The sequence below is a fragment of the Vicia villosa genome, unplaced genomic scaffold (genome assembly GCF_029867415.1).
Source record: "Vicia villosa cultivar HV-30 ecotype Madison, WI unplaced genomic scaffold, Vvil1.0 ctg.002727F_1_1, whole genome shotgun sequence".
Lineage (NCBI taxonomy): Eukaryota > Viridiplantae > Streptophyta > Magnoliopsida > Fabales > Fabaceae > Vicia > Vicia villosa.
This window is the reverse complement of record NW_026706013.1, coordinates 183,083-201,754: the sequence shown is the minus strand read 5'-3', so window position 1 is coordinate 201,754 and position 18,672 is coordinate 183,083. Positions and strand designations below refer to the sequence as shown.

The 18,672-nt window shown below is 36.4% G+C and overlaps 2 protein-coding genes across 2 annotated transcripts; both read right to left on the bottom strand.

The window, feature by feature from the left end:
- Positions 1–937: 937 nt before the first annotated feature.
- LOC131639656 (uncharacterized) lies at positions 938–1,856 on the bottom strand. Its single transcript, XM_058910137.1, has 2 exons — positions 1,775–1,856; positions 938–1,347 (listed from the first exon to the last, which is right to left on the bottom strand). Exons 1-2 carry the CDS (start codon positions 1,854–1,856, stop codon positions 938–940), a joined length of 492 nt encoding a protein of 163 aa, XP_058766120.1.
- A 2,006-nt stretch (positions 1,857–3,862) lies between these two features.
- LOC131639655 (uncharacterized) lies at positions 3,863–5,065 on the bottom strand. The gene has a single exon (XM_058910136.1). The coding sequence runs from the start codon at positions 5,063–5,065 to the stop codon at positions 3,863–3,865; it is 1,203 nt and encodes a 400-aa protein (XP_058766119.1).
- Between the last annotated feature and the right edge of the window lie 13,607 nt (positions 5,066–18,672).

The following is an 18,672-nucleotide window of genomic DNA, read 5'->3' as shown; positions in this document are numbered from 1 at the left end:
TGGATTGGAGAAGAAGAATAGAGGAACAGATTAAATATTTTCTATTCATATGCACGTGCAAAAATTCATTCCAAAACATTGACCTTAATCATAGCTAATCTAAAGTGATATGTAAAACATTTGGGACTCACTGATATCAAAAAACCAACCTGTTCAAATGACTGATAGTGATTTCTTCTTTTCCTACATGTCCACAACAAGCCTACCCATGAGAATGGATGTGTACAATTGCGCATCTTCTGCATCTTATTATCCTGAAAAGAAAACAACAGAGATAATACGAATTAATGATAATCCGAATACAAATACGAATTTGGAACCGATGATAAAAATAATAATAACAAGAAAGATGTTGTGTGTGAAGTTTTGGGTACGAAGAAGAAGATGAAAACCTAAATCCGAAGTTTTGAGAGAAATAAGAGAGAAAAGAATATGACATTGATGTTTTGTGTTTTGGGAGAATAGAGTTGAAGAAATGACATTGAGAATAAAAAAAGAGCTTTCAGAATAGGAAAGGAAGCCGACGTTTGATCTTTCCAATGGCTCCACAACAAATAAATCATTTAGTTTACTATTTCTTATTTAATTTAATAAAATAAATACAATTTTTCATTAAATGAAAGTTTCTTTTTATAGCATATGCAAAAATATAAGAATGCATGAGAGAGTGCCAAGTGGCAAACTTGCCCAAATTCTCATCTTGCTTTTTATCTATTGTATGATTCTATAACAAGCTTACTATATTATATATATATATATATATATATATATATATATATATATATATATATATATATCAAAATGCATGCAAGATTTAAATTAATAATTTATCACTAAAACTTAAGGATCGTGGTTGCCTCCACGGAGTGCTACGTTTAATGTCAGAAGCTTGACATTAAAACGAAATGAAACATTAGTCATCGGGAGGAGCGGGAAGCTATTCTAACTTGTAACTAGTGTCAAACTCTTTGTTCTCTACTGAGTGGTAATGCTTGAGTCGCTGCCCGTTCACAAAGAATGTTTCATTCGACTTTCCTCTAATTTCTACCGCTCCACTTTTTAGAACTTTAATAACCTCAAAAGGACCAGACCATCTAGAACGCAACTTTCCTGGAAATAGCTTAAGTCGAGAATTAAAGAGAAGAACTACATCTCCTTCATTGAACTCTCTCTTTGCTATCCTTTTATCATGCCACTTTTTGGTTCTTTCTATATAAATTCGGGCATTTTCATATGCGTCAAGTCTTAATTCCTCTAGTTCATGGATATCCAAAATTCTCTTCTTGCTTGCTGCTGTGTAGTTTGTATTTAGGGTCTTTATGGCCCAATAAGCCTTATGCTCTACTTCTACAGGCAGATGGCATGATTTACCATAAACTAGTTTAAATGGAGTTATTCCAATAAGGTTTTGTAAGCTGTTCTATAAGCCCACAGAGCTTCATGAAGTTTAGTAGACCAGTCTTTCCTGAGGTTGCAACAGTTTTTTCTAAAATTTATTTGATCTCCCTATTTGATACTTCGAATTGTCCATTGGTTTGAGGGTGATAGGTTGTTGCTACTCGGTGTCGGACTCCATACTTAAGCAATAGCTTCCCAAAAACATTTCAAATGAAATGAGAACCACCATCACTAATGAAAATTCTTGGTACTCTAAATCTGGGAAAGATTATATTTTTGAAAAGTTTAACCACTACTCGTGCATCGTTAGTAGGATAAGCTACCACCTCAATCCATTTTGATACGTAGTCAACTGGGACGAGTATATATTTATTACCAAAAGAAGATGGAAAGGGTCCCATGAAATCTATCCCCCATACGTCAAAGACTTCTACTTCTAAGATTCCTTTTTGTGGCATTTTATCACGTCGAGAAATATTTCTAGTGCGTTAACACCGGTCACAGTTTATAACAGCGATGTGGACATCTTTCCAAAGGTTTGGCCAGGAAAGGCAAGATTGTAAGATTTTAGCACATGTCTTTGAAGCACTTGCATGCCCTCCATAAGGTACAGCATGACAATAAGATATTATATCAACTACTTCAGATTCAGGGACACATCGACGAAATATTCCATCGGCGCCTCTCTTGAAAAGTAGGGGTTCATCCCAGTAATAATGTTTAAGATCATGGAAGTACTTTTTCTTTTGTTGATATGTTAAGTTTGGTGGGAGTAACCCCAGCTGCTAGGTAGTTGACAAAGTCAGCATACCAAGGCAGTGTGGTCTCGATGTAAACTGCTTCTACTACTTCAATTGTTTCTGCATTATTAAATAACAAAGAATGAACGTTAGATTAATTCTCTTTCGCTTTCTAACTGGTCTACTAGTGTATCATAAGGGAATTCATCATTTATTGGCACTTCTTCGGGTTTTAGATCCTCAATTCTAGAGAGATGATCTGCTACTACATTTTCGGTGCCTTTTTTATCTTTGATTTCTAAGTCAAATTCTTGTAAAAGCAATATCCATCTTAAGAGTCTTGGTTTGGCATCCTTTTTAGTCAACAAGTACCTAATTGCGGCATGATCGGTATAGACAGTAATTTTCGCTCCTACTAGATAGGAACGAAACTTATCTAAATCGAACACAACGACTGAGAGTTCTTTTTCAGTGGTGGAATAGTTCAATTGCGCATTGTCTAAGGTTCTACTTGCATAATAAATTGCGTGAAGCTTTTTATCCTTTCTTTGTCCTAAGACAGCGCCAACAACGAAATCACTAGCATCACACATTATTTCAAAAGGTACATTCTAATCCGGTGGTTACATAATGAGTGTTGTAATAAGAGCTTTCTTTAGATGTTCGAATGCTTTCAAGCAATCCTTATCGAATATAAATTCAGCATCTTTCATTAGTAATCCAGTTAGTGGTTTCGAGATTTTAGAGAAATCTTTAATGAATCGTCATTAAAATTCGGCATGTCCTAAGAAACTTTGAATTTCCCTAACTGTTTTCGGTGGTTGAAGGTTTTCTATAATTTCTATTTTAGCTTTATCTACTTCAATACCTTTATCGGATACTACATGTCCTAACACAATTCCTTCTCGGACCATGAAATGGCATTTCCCCAATTAAGTACTAGATTAACTTTCACGCATCGTTCAAGTACCATTTCTAAGTTCGACAGACATCCATCGAAACTTTGCCCACAAACAGAGAAGTCGTCCATAAATACTTCCATTATATTATCTATAAAGTCAGGAAATATTGACATCATACATCTCTGGAATGTTGCTGGAGCATTACACAATCCAAATGGCATTCGTCGATAGGCAAATGTACCATAGGGATTAATAGGAATTTGAAAGAATCCTGAATATCTGTCTAAATAACAAAAATATGAGTGTTTAGCCAGCCGTTCAAGCATTTGATCGATGAAAGGTAAAGGAAGTGATCCTTGCGAGTTGCTTTATTCAGCTTTCTATAGTCTATGCACATCCTCCATCCAGTGTGAACACGCTTCGCAACGGATTCACCTTTTTCATTACTAACGACTGTAACACCTCCCTTCTTAGGTACAACATGTACTGGACTAACCCAGTTGCTATCTGATATTAGGTATATAATTCATGCTTCTAACAGATTTTGCACCTCCTTCTTGACTGCATCGCTTATGATAGGATTTATCCTTCTTTGATGTTCTCTAGAGGTCTTACAAATAATCCTCTAAAATAATACGGTGCATGCAAATAGATGGGCTTATTCCTTTTAGATCAGAGATATTGTATCCCAGTGTTGTCAGGTACTTCCTTAAAACATGTAGTAATTTTTCAGTTTCTATCTGTCCCAAGTCAGCATTGACTATCACTAGTCTTCCAAGCTCAGTGTCTAGGAATTCATACCCTAAATTCTTGGGTAGTGCCTTAAGTTATAGAAGGTTTCTTCGGGAAAGGCATTGGATCTGGTCTTAATGCTTGACATTCTCTAAGACTGTCATCTACGAATGGTTCTTTCCAATTATCATCTTCGAATATTGGAGGTGATGGAATCTTGAGTGCATCAATGTACTCTGATGGTTGCATCTCCATTTCTTTTATGTATTCGTCTATAACATCTAGTAAACAACATGAATCATCTATACCCGGAGCTTTTAGAAATTGGGCTAAAATAAACTCAACTTTTTCTTCACTAACTTCAAAAGTTAGCTTTCCTTTCTTAACATCAATAATGGCTCCGGATGTTGCTAAAAATGGTCTTCCTAAAGTGATGGGTATATTCCAATCTTCTTTAATGTCCATTATGACAAAATCAGTAGGAATGTAGAACTGACCAACACGAACGGGTACATTCTCTAGCATACCTATCAGATGTTTAACAGAACGGTCCATTAGTTTTAAAGACATTTTTGTTGGTCGCAGTTCGCCTAAATTGAGTTTCTTACATGTGGATAGCGGCATTAAACTAACACTGGCAAATAAATCGCATAGACCATTATCTATGACAAACTTTTCGATTACACTGGGTATGGAAAAACTACCTGGATCTTTTAGTTTAGGAGGCATGTTATTTTGAAGTATAGCGCTACACTCAGCAGTGAGCATAACAGTTCCATTTTCTTCTAACTTTTTCTTATTGGATAGAATTTCTTTAAGAAATTTGGCATATGAAGGAATTTGCGTGATAACTTCTGTGAATGGTATGGTTATGTTTAGATGTTTCAGAAGTTTTATGAATTTCTTGAATTGTCCTTCATTTTTGGATTCAGCTAGTCTTTGAGGAAAAGGTATAGGTGGCTTGTATAGTGGCAGAGGCACGTAAGGTGTTTCTTTCTCTGTGGCCTCTTCGCTTTTGTCATTTTTATCATTAATCTTTGGCTCGTTTATCTTTTCGGTTCCTTTTCCAGAATTTTGATACATGGACAGATTTTGGAGTCTCGGGTCAATTGGTTCATCTAACTCTGTTCCGCTTCGTAAAGTAATAACATTAGCATGACCTTTTGGGTTTGGTTGTGCTTGGCCAGGAAAAGTTCCAACGAGGGCTGCTATAGTTGCTTGTTGTTGGGCTACTTGAGAAATTTGAGTTTCTAACATGTTGTGGGTAGCCATAGCATCAAGCTTACTTGACATTAGTTTCATCAATCCACTCGTATGAACATTTTTATTTGTGAAATCCTTGTTTTATTGAGCTTGAGCATTCATAAAATTTTCCAACATGAATTCCAAATTTGACTTCTTAGGTGGTTGTGGAGCAGAAGGTGCTCCTTTTTGGTAACCAGGTGGAATAGCAGGTGTTGGGTTTGGTGGATATAAAGCATTGTTGTTCTTGTATGAAAAATTTGGATGATTTCTCCAGCCAGGATTGTAAGTACTTGAATATGGGTTTCCTTGAGCATAGTTCCCTTGGTCGGTAGGAATACCTGCCAATAACAGACATTCAGCATTTGTATGCTCAGGGGTTCCAGCAGGGGCTGCTATAGCTAAACTTTCGATCTTTTGAGTAAGTGCATCCACTTTAGCATTGACTCTGTCTATACAACTAACTTCATGCATTCCGCCTTTCGGATTTTGCTTTTCTACACCAGCACGTTCACTTCCCCATTGAAAATGGTTTTGAGCCATAGTCTCGATGAGTTCATAAGCTTATGTGTACAGTTTATCCATTAGAGCACCGCCAGTGACTGCACTCAAATTCATTTTAGTATTGTACAACAAAACATTGTAAAAGGTGGGGATGATCAACCATTCTTCAAGTCCATGGTGTGGGAAAAGCCTCATCATGTCCTTGTATCTCTCCCAAGCGTTGAATAGAGATTCATTATCTTTTTGCTTAAATCCGTTGACTTGAGCTCTTAACATAGTTGTCTTGCTTGGTGGGAAAAATCGGGATAAGAAGACTTTCTTCAACTCGTCCCATGTCGTTACTGAGTTGGACGATAGAGACTGGAGCCAAGCTCTAGCTCTATCTCTTAAGGGAAATGGGAAAAGTCTTTGTCTAATCATTTCTTGACTGAAACCATTTGCTTTTACGGTGTCTGCGTATTGTACAAATATTGATAAATGTAAGTTCGGATCGTCCGTAGCATTGCCTGAAAATTGGTTTTGTTGAACTGCTGATATTAACGAAGGTTTTAGTTCTAAACCGTTTCAATTAATAGCAGGGGCAGCAATACTGTTATGTGGCTCTGCTTGTGATGGAACAACGTAAAACTTCAGAGGACGATTTTTAGGTCCTTCAGCCGTGATAGGTTCTGGTTCTGATTCGGATTCTGAATCTGAGTAAGGAATTATAGGGTGTAGAAGTTTATATCTAACACAGAATTCGTTAATTCGGCGTCTTAAATTAGCAAAATGTTCGATTTTGTCAATTGGTTGTCCCAAATCTTCGCCTTGTGAGCGAGTGCTTGGCATACAATCGACAAATTAAAAAGAAAAAAATAGTTGCCTTAGTCTATAAAGTGCAACAAAGGAATCACAATATTGACTAAATTAGTCCCTGGCAACGGCGTTAAAAACTTGATCGAGACTTTACGTATTGGTCGGATGACAACTGCAAGTATATAGCCTATCGTGTATTTTTAAAAGATTGTCGAACCCACAAGGGCTAATAGTCAATCTATGGTGTTCTATGGTTGCAGTGCAAAGCTAAGGCTAATGGTATTCGGTAAAAGAAAAGGAAATAAGAAAGAATTTAACACTGAGGAAAATAGAATTGATACTAAAACGAGTCCAAAATATGAATCCCGCGCGCCTAGGATACTTGTAGAAAAACGGTACTCACTACGACTATATGCCCATTTCGTAGAATATACTGACTTAAAGGCTACGGCTTACGCTCTCGCGGTCTTGATAGAAACCATATCTCTTAATCCCAAGATTTTTCTCTCGCTCGCTTGGTAACTAAGAAACACTCTTTGGAAGCCAATAATATCCTAATCAACATCTAAAACACTCGCTTGGTAACTAATTCCACTATCTGGTTCACTCCTCACGCTCTCACGAATCTCGGATTAAACCTTAATATACTTCTCACTCTCGTGACAAAGTAATGTTAAGTAACTTCTCACTCTCGTGACAAAGTTACTTAAATTCTGGATGTAAATTAAAACCGAAATGACATAAAGTCATAGTTTAATTCCAATTATAACTACGGAGTCCCGTCGGGTACGAAGATACTCATACTACGATCTCATGCGATTTAGCCTAACATAATGAATTTCTTATTGAACATGTTAACAATGCTGGAAATTATAACATACATATTGAATTGATTTTAGCAAAAAATCTGGTTTAATTTTTTAAGAAAATTATAGTTATGTTGCAATACACATACAAGATATTAATGCGGTAAAGACGGTAAAATAAAGAAATAACTGAAATCGATAAACTGAAAATAAACTTTAATTTAACTTGCAATGATCCAAGAGTTACAACAGCAACGCGGAAATTAAATATTAAAAATGTGTAACAATCACTCAGTGTGAGCAAAATGTTACTTTGGAAACTAAGTATCTAGTTAATAAGCTAAAGAAAATTCGACAGCGCTTACACGGGGTTGTTGGATACTCGGAACTGCTCTAAGCCTACTAAATATATAGAAAAAAATACAACTGTAACTGTTTTGGGTCGTGCTAAGAAGGGAGGGAACATTTGAATTCAAACTGCAGCAAAACTGCTTAAAACCTATTTTGGAACTGCCTCCACGGACTGTACGGCGAACGCCGTAGGAGCATGGAGAATGCCATCTGAAGCAAGGCCATGGCGAACGCCATATCAGCAAAACATGCAGATTTTTTTTCTTCTGATTTCTTTCCTTCTTCTACTTTGATTCTTCTCTTTTCTTCCACTGCTGCTAATAAACACCTGAAACAACAAAATAAAGTAAAACGAAAGAAGACATCCTAAATGACTCGATAAAACGGAAACTAAAATGCACAAAGTGAGTAGAAAAATACAATACAATTTGAGTTATCAACTGCGCGCCCAAATGAATGTTCTTTTCGTATAAGGTCCCTTGCTCCTCCTCGGCACACGAACTGACTCTAACTCATTGCTCCTCTGCCTAGGAATAACGACTCGGAGGGATCCTGTTCTGGACTGGGCCTGCGGCTGACTCAGTGTCGAGCACAGCCCAATCCAGTGCTACATCAAGAACGACCCAAAGTGTTGGCCCCATCCGTGGGGGCCAGCGGAGGCCACGTTCCCCATGTGCTCCTCACCCGAGGACATGTCACCAACTAAACCCGCACACCTCGCGGAGTCGTTCTGCCCTCCGTAACGGGAAAGTCCTTCCACTATGTTGCACCCTGATTTTTACCCTAAGATTCCAAGTCATTTGCATTGTTGCATTTTACTCGATTATTCTTTATGTCTACTAACCATTAATCAAAATTGCAAAAATATGTCTTGTTTCTCTTTTATTTTTGTTACAGGGACTGAATCGAGAAAAACGTGATTTGCGAGATGATGCGAAGCGCTTGACGTAAAAGTTGATGTTTCGAATTCATTTTAATTTAGAGGTTTAAGGTTCTGTTGTCATCATTTTAAATTTCATGGTCTTAGGTTTTATTAAAATAAATCTTAATTTTATATTAATTCTTAATCTTAGTTTTAGTTTTAATTCAAAATGGAAATATCTTCTAATTTGAATTATCATTAAAATTAGGTTAATTTTTAATATAAAATTATTTCTTCTCTTATTCTTTTGTTATTTTCAATTGGTACTAACCATTTGTTATTATTATTAGTTCAAACATTACTAGTATTAGTTTATTTCATTTCATGGTCAAATAAAAGGTGGAAGGAAAATGTCAAGTTGGGGTCCCCACATCTATAGCCAATTCACGATTCATGCGAAGTGGAGGGTCACGTTTTTCTGGTTGAGCTAAGAACAAAAGCCACACTTGCTTCAAATACAAATTTAGAATTTCATCACAAGACATCTCAGCCCTCCATTCAACTTGATCAAGGGTCCTTGTTTCTTCACGATTAATTTGTTTATTTTCCTTTTTAGTTACTTATGTTTGTATATATTCATCTTTTATATTTTCTTTTCATTTCAAAATGCTTTGTTCGATTTTCTTTTATTTTCTTTTATGCACATGTTAACTCCGTTCCACGATAATTGTATAAGTCTCCAAAGGTCGAGCAGCAGTGGAATGTGACGTTTAACATCACACACACACAAAATCTTTTGAGCCGAACTACGGCTGCTCTGATTCCTTAATCGGGATATGTGGGCATTAGGTCGCGGGGCCTGAACGAGCACAATCTTGTATATATTTTCTTTCTTTTCCCCGTATTTTCTTTTCTCTTTTTTATTCGCGCGTTTTCCTTTAGCTTCTAGGTTTAGATTTTTAGATAACACCCTTAGATTTAGACTAACAAGAGCGGATCCCGTCGAGTACGACGGACGTGAGGAGTGCAAACCCCTTCTCCTTGTGTAACTGACACCCTTACCTGTATCTCTGGGTCGTAAGACCATTTTTTGTTTTCTTTTTTAGGTTTTAGTCGATGTTTTCCTTTCCCTTTTTTGGGATGAATAAACAATCGATGGCGACTTCATTGATTTCATCTTGATGATTTCGATCCAGTTGTTTCACACTATCCGGAGAGTGTGGGGCAGTTGACCCAGGATGATGACCACGAGCTGGTCATCCCTACTTTTACGTAGGAATCCTGACAATCATCTGTTGTGGGCCTGAATACTCATCCCATAACGGAGACCACTGGCCCAGAGTCGGGGGCTCGCTATAAAAACTCTCCTCTACATGAGGGTCATGTATTCAATTCTAACTCTAACTTACTTGCTCTTCACCCGAACTGACTTAAGCATCAGAGTGTTTGCAGGTAGCCCCCCTTTTCCGTTGATCGCTCAAGTCCATCGACATGTTGCTGGCCGCTGATTCACATTCTGATCCACAGGTAAGCTTATATATATATGTGATTGTCCTTTTTTTACAGAATAAGATATCGATGCTTTCGGCTAAGTCAAATCGAACCAATTGTATGTTTGACTCAAGCCTCTATGACATCAAGATCAATAAAAATACTCTAAAAATCCACTTTTGTGAATAGAATAACTATCATAAGAAAACACAGTTGTCCATGCATTAGAATATTCTATCCCATTTATATTAGTATATAATATATAATAAGAGATAGAATAATAACAATCTAAAGACACATAAGAAAACACAGTTGTCAATGTAAGAATATTCTATCCCATTTATATTATGATATAATATATAATAAGACATAGAATAATTACAATATCATACTAAATCCCAAAGTGTTGTGCACTTTTCCCTTGCCAACTAGGCGATAATTTAGTGTCGATAAGTATAGTTGGCAAGATGAAATGCCCTAAACCAATAATAAATATAAAGTCATTATCATTAATAAAATAGAACAATTGTAAGAAAAAATAATTTATAATTACCTCGGGAAATTTTCTTTGACAGTTGATACTAGCTTTATCACTAGTTTCTTTCACCGATGAAGTATTGCACTTTTCTCACATATACATCTCTTTATCTCTTTGCAATTCAGAGACTTGTGCTTGTAATTCCTGCAATTTTTGCAACACTTCTTCATTGGTAGGATTTCTTCTCCTAGAATGCTTGTAGAAAGAGGTTGGAGTCACACCATGACCTTTACCCCTCACCCGACCGGGATACTCAGGAACATCTAGTGCTCTACTAAGTACGCTCGTATTATCCTGGTCCTCACCGGTGGATACCGATTGCGACATGGTCTCCTGTAATTCATTTACATTTCAATTATTATTAGTGGAGATAAAAAATCAATTATATATTAAAAAACATATGATTTAATTAAAGACACATTGTTATACTTACACATTCAGCATAAACTTTTTGAACATCGGGATCGACAGCTCGATTCTTGCTCACACGAGCTTCCTTCCACAACACATGTATTGGAAGTGAGGTTTCCTCACTTTCGTCTCCTCTAACTATGCATTGACACAAATGATAAAATCGTCAATTAAAACACATTTATCCAATTAATTAAAACGCATTTCTATTTACTTACAATTTTTTCCTCTAACCGTGCATATCCCAAACGCCCTTTTTTGTATGGATACATGGGTTTTGATGCTCTCGCACTATTTGTGGCACTTTTTTTCCGAAAAGCTTCATCTCTTTGCTCTAAAAACCCAGCCCAATCTTCATCATTAATGAAGAACTCATATTTTTTTGGCCGTCCCGGTGCCTCTTCAAGAAAGTTTCCATCTTTATCCTTAAGATAGGTGTTTGTTAAAAAAACTTTCCACCCTCTATATCTTTTTTCGGCCAAACCAAGTATGTAGCGTTTACGCTCATCTCGTATGTTAAAAGACCTCTGCGATAAAACATACGCATAGAGTGTGTTAGTATAAGTAATTTAAACAAATTATTGTGAAGATAATAACAACCATATATGATACCTTAAGCTCGTCCCAAATCATATCTTTTTTCTCGTCCAACGCTTTGCTTTTCAGATTCCATTTAGGTACGGAGATTGGAATATGCAAACGAGCAAGTGTACCAATATAGCTTTTCAACTTTGCAGAATTAGAACCAATTGCTTGGTTATCAGAATTTCATTCCAAATTATATATTAATCCTTTGTCTCTATCTCTAACGTTTCCCTTCATAATGGTGATGCCTCGTGCAACTTCTTTTGATGATGTATCAGGTGGAGGATTTGTATCTGGAGCATCTCTATCTTGTGAGTTTTCTTGTGAGTTTTCTTGATTACTAGCCATTGAACCTGTATCAAACAAACTAAAGCACATTAGTACACTATTAATAAGTTAACAATCTATACAAGTCAAATGAAAGTCAAACCATGCATGTACAAGTAAATCGGAATCGAAATCGGTGAAATCAGAATAAGTGTCAAAAAAAGAAAGTTGTCGGAATTGAACAAAATTTACATGGCTATGGTAAAACGTCCTCACGGGCTCAAAAATGAAGTCGGTTTTCCGAAATTCATACCCTAAGCCCGACTTTTGATTACGGGCAGAAGCAAAAACGATAAAAAAACAGTCCCGAAATGTAAAGATAAGTGCATGAGCAGCTCCGGAATCGTCAAAATAGTATAGTTACATGTAAAGAAGTCGACAAACGGAAACATGGTTCAAAAGTTATGTACAAAACGAAAATATGCACCAAAATTGAATAAGTATTGTAACAATCGGAATACAAATTGAAAAAAACTATACAAATTGAATATATAACAATCGGTACAAATTGAATAAAGCACATTAGTTGGAATATGTATACTCTTGCCTTTTTCACTAACGTCTCTTTCTTTTCTTGGTAGGATTGTGTTCTACGCGTCTCTTAACAACGCGGACGGTTGGATTGATCCAAATACCCTCATTATGATCATTTCTAGTACAAGATTCATTCTCATTTTGATCGTTTCTTGTACAAGATTCAATGCCAACACCAATATCACCTTGATCTCCAATGTTTTCATCAACTATTTTGTTAGATAAAAGCACTATAGACCATTTCGTACTTGTCGGATCATTGACATAGAACACTTGTTTAGCTTGAGAGGCTAGAATGAAAGGCTCATCTTTGTACCCCACCCTATTGAGATCCACTTGCAAAAATCCTGACTTATCCATTCGTATGCCATTATTATTTTCAACCCACTTGCAACCAAATACAGGAATCTGAAACTTCGCGTAATCAAACACCAAAATGGGCTCAATAACCCTAAAATATGACAAATTTGCAAATTTTGGATTTAAGTCATTCGCACTTGATATGTGCATTGCTTCAGCTACCAAGGTAACACCACTATTTTGCATAGTACTTTTATCATCCTGTTCTTTGGTATAAAATGTGTATCCATTAATTGCGTATGCGCTATAAGAAAACACAATTATACATGGACCATATGCTAAAGATCTCAACCTTTCTGTTACTGAAGCAGGATCTGAACGATACTTTGAATAAATATGTTCCCTAAACCACGGTATGAAACTTCGATTGTGCTCTCGTACTATCCAATTCTCATTTCTATTCGGATTTAAATCTCGGAGAACAACCTTGTGCATTTCAACATACGGCTCAACCTCAATCTCAGTGTGCAGAACATACAAATGCGCTTGATCCCGCTCGACCATTGATACTGTCACAACTTTATTTCTAATTAGCCTTTTTCCTTCTTTTTTTTCAACAATATGAGAGTTTTTGTGTAAAGAGTTAACTACAAATAGTGTAAAGAGTTTTTGTTTTGTGAATTAACTACAAATGTAAAATGATTATATATTTTTGGCTTTTTATGATAAGAACTTTTAAAGTTATATGTAAACTATCTCATACTCACATTGCATAGCAAATTAATCTACTAAATAATTATGTTTTTATTTATTAAAAATATTTATTTATTAGGAGTGAAGATTATCTCAAAAATTATAAAAATTCAATTTTTAAGAAATATTTAATAGTGTAGCATTTTGTTAAAGACGTTATAAATTGTCTAAAGAGGTGGAGTAATTTTAGGCAACAATTATTACATGTTGTATAAACAAGTGTTGCCAGCTGATAATATTTGTTGTATAGGATATCCATGTTAATTCAATGTTTATCCATTTCAATTCTTTATTTTTTACGGCATAAGATGAGAAATAATCACCTCATACTCCCTTCATGGTTGACAACCCCTTTTGTTCTTGAAGCACATATATTTTGAATAAACAGACAGCTCATCATGAGATAATTCTTCAATACATAAGACTACATTAGAAATCCATCTTCTAGTCAAACCAGTAATATCCTTGGCAGATATAAAAGGAACATATCCTTCATTTAAGCCAAGAAACAGAAAAATCATATAGTAGCTCTTGAGATAGGTAGGGCATTCTACTCCACAAATAATCCAAGTTCTTCACACTCATATTATTGAATGTTTGACATGAATTGGATTTACCTCCAGATTTATCTTGAGTATCATAGACTTATCAATGTCAGAACAGATGCTTTGGACATTTGTCTAGACATTCAGTCCATTTTCCTCAAACACTGGTTAGATTGCCTTCCAAGGAACGTAATAGCAATAAGAAGCCTTTCATTATAGACCAGAGCACAAGCTGCTATAGAGTTGGAAACAAAAAGAATCCTCTTATTCTTCTTCAATAGCTCGTCACATTCATGTCAAGCGTCTTGATTAGAGACCATAGTACTTATTATTGATTAATCTCATATCTGAACTTTTTTCTTCTAAACACACTTAGATGTTCCTTTATGAGTGGACTTGAGAAATTCCCAAGTATCTTTAGGCACAATACAAGTGATAAAAAGTCTCAGATTATTCCCTTCTGTATTCTTAACACCAGGATTCTTCCAACCTGCCAAACTTCAAAATTCTGCTGGCCATGATTTCCATAATGTTATCACTTTAGCTTTCCAAAACACTAGTACCAGAAAAATATCTCCCTGAAGCTCACCCAATATACCAGGGTGTCTGCTCTGATGCCAATTGAAATTCTGGCACTTACAAAACATGCTAACACAAACAGCTCAATAACACGTAATGTCAAGATAGATGTTACAACATTTGGAAAGAGACCAAACATATCATACAGAAATTGATACTGAATTAAAAATTGCAGAATGATAAATAATACAGATAATTGTTAACCTAGTTCGGTGCAACATCACCTACTCTGGGGGCTACCAAGCCTAGAAGGAAATCCACTATGACAGTATTAATTCAAAGCCTAAACAGTCTCAGTTTACAAGTTCTCACTTAATCACTATTTTGTGCAACTTCTACCTATAAATCAACATCTAGATATGAGAATCACCTTCTCACTTCCTAAATCACCTCAGTGATATCTAACAGTTCCAATCCCAGTTATTGTATCAAAAATAACTCAATTTAGATTATTACACTTCAAATACAAAACTCAAACTCTTTTGCATAAAAGCTTCAAGAGTGAGAACAATAACTTGACAAACTATCAAGTAGAAGATGGAAGGTTTTTAGCGATTCGTTTGGATAACATTCTGATTGAGGGAAAGAAAATTCATGTTAATTTGCCCAGATTCAAAAGGGAGGAGTGGGCGAAGGGGGAGTGAATCTATCTACAGCCAAAAGGGAAGGTCATAAAGGCAAGGTGATAGACAGGGGTAGTGGTTCTGTTGTGCATAAGAGGATTTTTTCAACTTATGCAGAGGCAGTGGGTTGTGTCTCAAAGGGGAAGGTGGGCATAGAGGTCAAAGAGGAAGACAAAGTGTAACTTGATTTCAAAACCGACAAGGATTTACGAAGAAGATTCGAAAAGGATTATGTGGGAAAGGTGTGTGTTCCGGGTTTAACTTTCAATATTCAGACTCATCTGGAGATGGAGGGTGTTTTCGCAATCAAAGTCACTCCTCTAGGCGGTAATAGGTGTTTATTAGAAGATAGAGAGGAAGGCTTTATCGGCGATTTGATCAAAGAGGGCGAAACTTGGTGGCAGTCTTGGTTTACGAATATTGTGAAGTGAGAGGCAGGTATAATTGATTCGTCAAGGGACGCTTGGTTCAGGATATACGGCTTACCGGCTCATGCTTGGAGCTCCGAGTTTTTCGTAGCTTTGGCTCAGTCATGGGGAAGATTCATTTGTGTTGACGACAATATGGCAAAAGGGGAGGCATTGGATGTGGCTAGAATCATGGTAAATATTCCGATATCATTATCTATTCCTGATTGCATTTCTGTTAACATCGATGGTCTTCCGTGCAATCTGTTCATTAGAGAAGACGCTGCAGGTGTGTACAGTTCGGTGGTTGCTAACCATGGCGTGCATTCTTTTGATGATGATTCCTCAGATTCCGATTACGTCTGGCATGATGGAATTTTGGTTCCTGAATCGAATGCAGGGTCAGAAGAATCTACAGATAGTATACAGCAATTTTTGGTTAGCGATAATACTGTTCTGAAAGGTCCTTATTGTAAAGGGGGGATACTTGACTCAACCGATGGAGCGTCGGAATCTCGTTTCAGCAAGGTAGATGGTGGTATTTTTGATTGTTCTGTCTCTAAAATTCGAAATGCTAAGGAAGGGTGTCGGCCAGGAAGCATGGTTTGCGGCGATGTTGGTATGCAATCTGTTTCCACGAGGGCAGTTAGTAAGGAGGATGACAGGGCCACGTTAGATGAGAATGGGGTCTCACCGAGGGAGAAGAGTGGAGAGATTTTAGGTGGTGTTCTCTATGCGGTTTCCTCGACTGGGCAGCATCCGATTCAGGAGGTTTCGGGTCCTTCTATGGTTCGGTGCTCTTTGGAAAGGGAGGATGTTAGAGGTGGAGGAAAGAAGATTAAATCAATCTCTTAAAATAGGAGAGTTGAAAATAAAAACAAGGTGGGAAGGGACAAAAACAGTAAGCTCTATTTGAAAGGGGGGAGGCATATGAAGATGAACGAGGAGAATAATCTTAGTCTTCATAGTGGAAGCTTTTCTAAGTGTTATGGGAACCAATCGGAAGAGTCGTACATCCGTCGAAACCATGGAAGGTGTAATACGGTGAACTAACTTTTTAAAGAAAATATGCGGATAGCAAGAGTCGCCACCGACTTTTATTTTATCCAATTAAGAAAGGTTAAAAGAACAGGAAAAGACATTTTAAAAAGATTTTGAGTTCGGGGGGTAAGTTATACAAAGGGAAGGTGTAATGCACCCTTTGCATCCATGGTTTTCCATGGGCTCTTAAATGCTTAGCTCATTTGTTTGTTTGAATTGTTTGAAAGATTTTGAATAAGAAAAGATTTCGAAGAAGAACTTTAGCTTGTAAATAAGCGTAGTATTTTTGAATTTGATTTTGAAAAGAGTGGGAAAAAGATTTTGAATTTGAATTGAGCAAGCAATTAAAAGTTACCTACCCTAAGTTTGAAAAATCATTCTTTTAGCTTTTCAGGCGAAAGGGTCTATCCATACCATGAGAGGGCAGGAAGTCTTTCAATTGGATGTTGAAGGGTCATCGAGATATCGTTCTCCATAAGACTGTCCCTTGCCATAAAGAGGACAGGTAGTCTAAGGGAAGGATATAATAGTCATCTAAGGCAACATGTGAGGATACCTTAGCAATTGGGACAATCATCATGTTTCCGAGGCAACATCGAGGGACTAAATCTCATATGATGATTTTCAATCTGTTAAAGGTAACCTTGCTTTAGGTATCCTCGGAATCGAGGGACTTGACTATTTTTAGTATAATTAGAGGTAACAGGCAACAGATAAATAAGGCAACAAGGCAACGAGAGGGATTACACTAAAGGTGCATGGGTGCAACAATCATGTGGTTAACTTCAATGATATTTATCTTGTAAAGTTAGTGATTCTATGTTCAATTCATGGTTTGCACTCCCTAGGGTTACTAACCACAACAATTAATATTACGGAAATTAAAGGCAGAAAATAAATTCCTACGCTATTACAATAAACACCTGCAGGGAAGGGGAATTACAATAAAAACCTGTAGGGGAATGCGGAAATTAAAAGGCGGAAAGTAAAGGTAGAAAATAAGAGCGATGAGTAATTAGTTTAATTATCTCGAGCCTTGATCTTCCTTGAACTCTGAAAATATAAAAGAAAAATAATAGGGGTGAGTGTAGGAGAAATTCATGGGCGATCGGAACAAACCCTATTTTAATCAAAAGGCAAAAAAACAAAAATTAAAATGATATTTAAAAAAAAGATAGTACGTAGCTTTTTGATTGGCATGGCGCATGGCCGAGGGATCTTTGATTAATCCTGGAAAGTCGAACGCAAAGAAGAGAAATGTTAGTGCATTAACTGATCTAAACCCATAATAGATTACAGACCCTAAAAAGTTTACAAACCCTAATCATGAACCTAAAAGGGTTACTTAAGAAAACTTATTGTGACCAAAAAGGTTTATAAGGCTTAAAAATGCGTTAGTGAATAACACCTACCAGAGGATTCTAGGGTTTATAAATTAATCGAGGTTAACAAACCTAAAACCTAATTATTAATTTTTAATTAATTAATTAATTAAAAGTATATAAAAAAATCACAATTTTTATTGTTTAAAAACAATTATTGATAAAATTGTGGAAAAATCGAGTTTTCGATTAAAAATAAAAAAATTAAAATTTTATGTGAAATTATTATGATAAAAATGTTTAAATGAAATATATAAAAAGAATAAGAAAAAAGAAATAACTAAGAAAGTGTATAAAAATAAAAATAAAAAATAAAAAATAAATAAAAAATAAGAAAACTTAGCTCTATGATCAGGTGTGTCACGCTGGTGAGTTCCATGGTGTACCATCAAGTTGATAAGCGCTGGATCTGCGTGGATGGACATCTGACGGTGATGAGCGATGGCGCATCGTAAGCACGCATGCACTGGATTTATTAGGGGCAATATTCTGCAAAATCATCAAAAATATCATGCAGATGGTGGGGATCGAGCCCACCCCCTTGTGAATCAAAGTTCTTGTATACGCTGCGTAGCTAACCATGCTAAGTTTGTCTCGTGATGAAAATATGGAACCAAATAATAAATATGAAACATAGCATGATAATGGAAAGAAAAGTTAAAAGTTCAGTCAGCGTGAGGCCCCTGTTTCACAAGCAACTAATTATTAGTGGAGAGAGGAACCGAAACGTTTGACCGTCCAATCATCATCAACAGAAGTGCCACGCCATTGGTTGACTGAGTCAGTGCGACCATCAACGACGGAGACACCGTCTTCTCCGACGA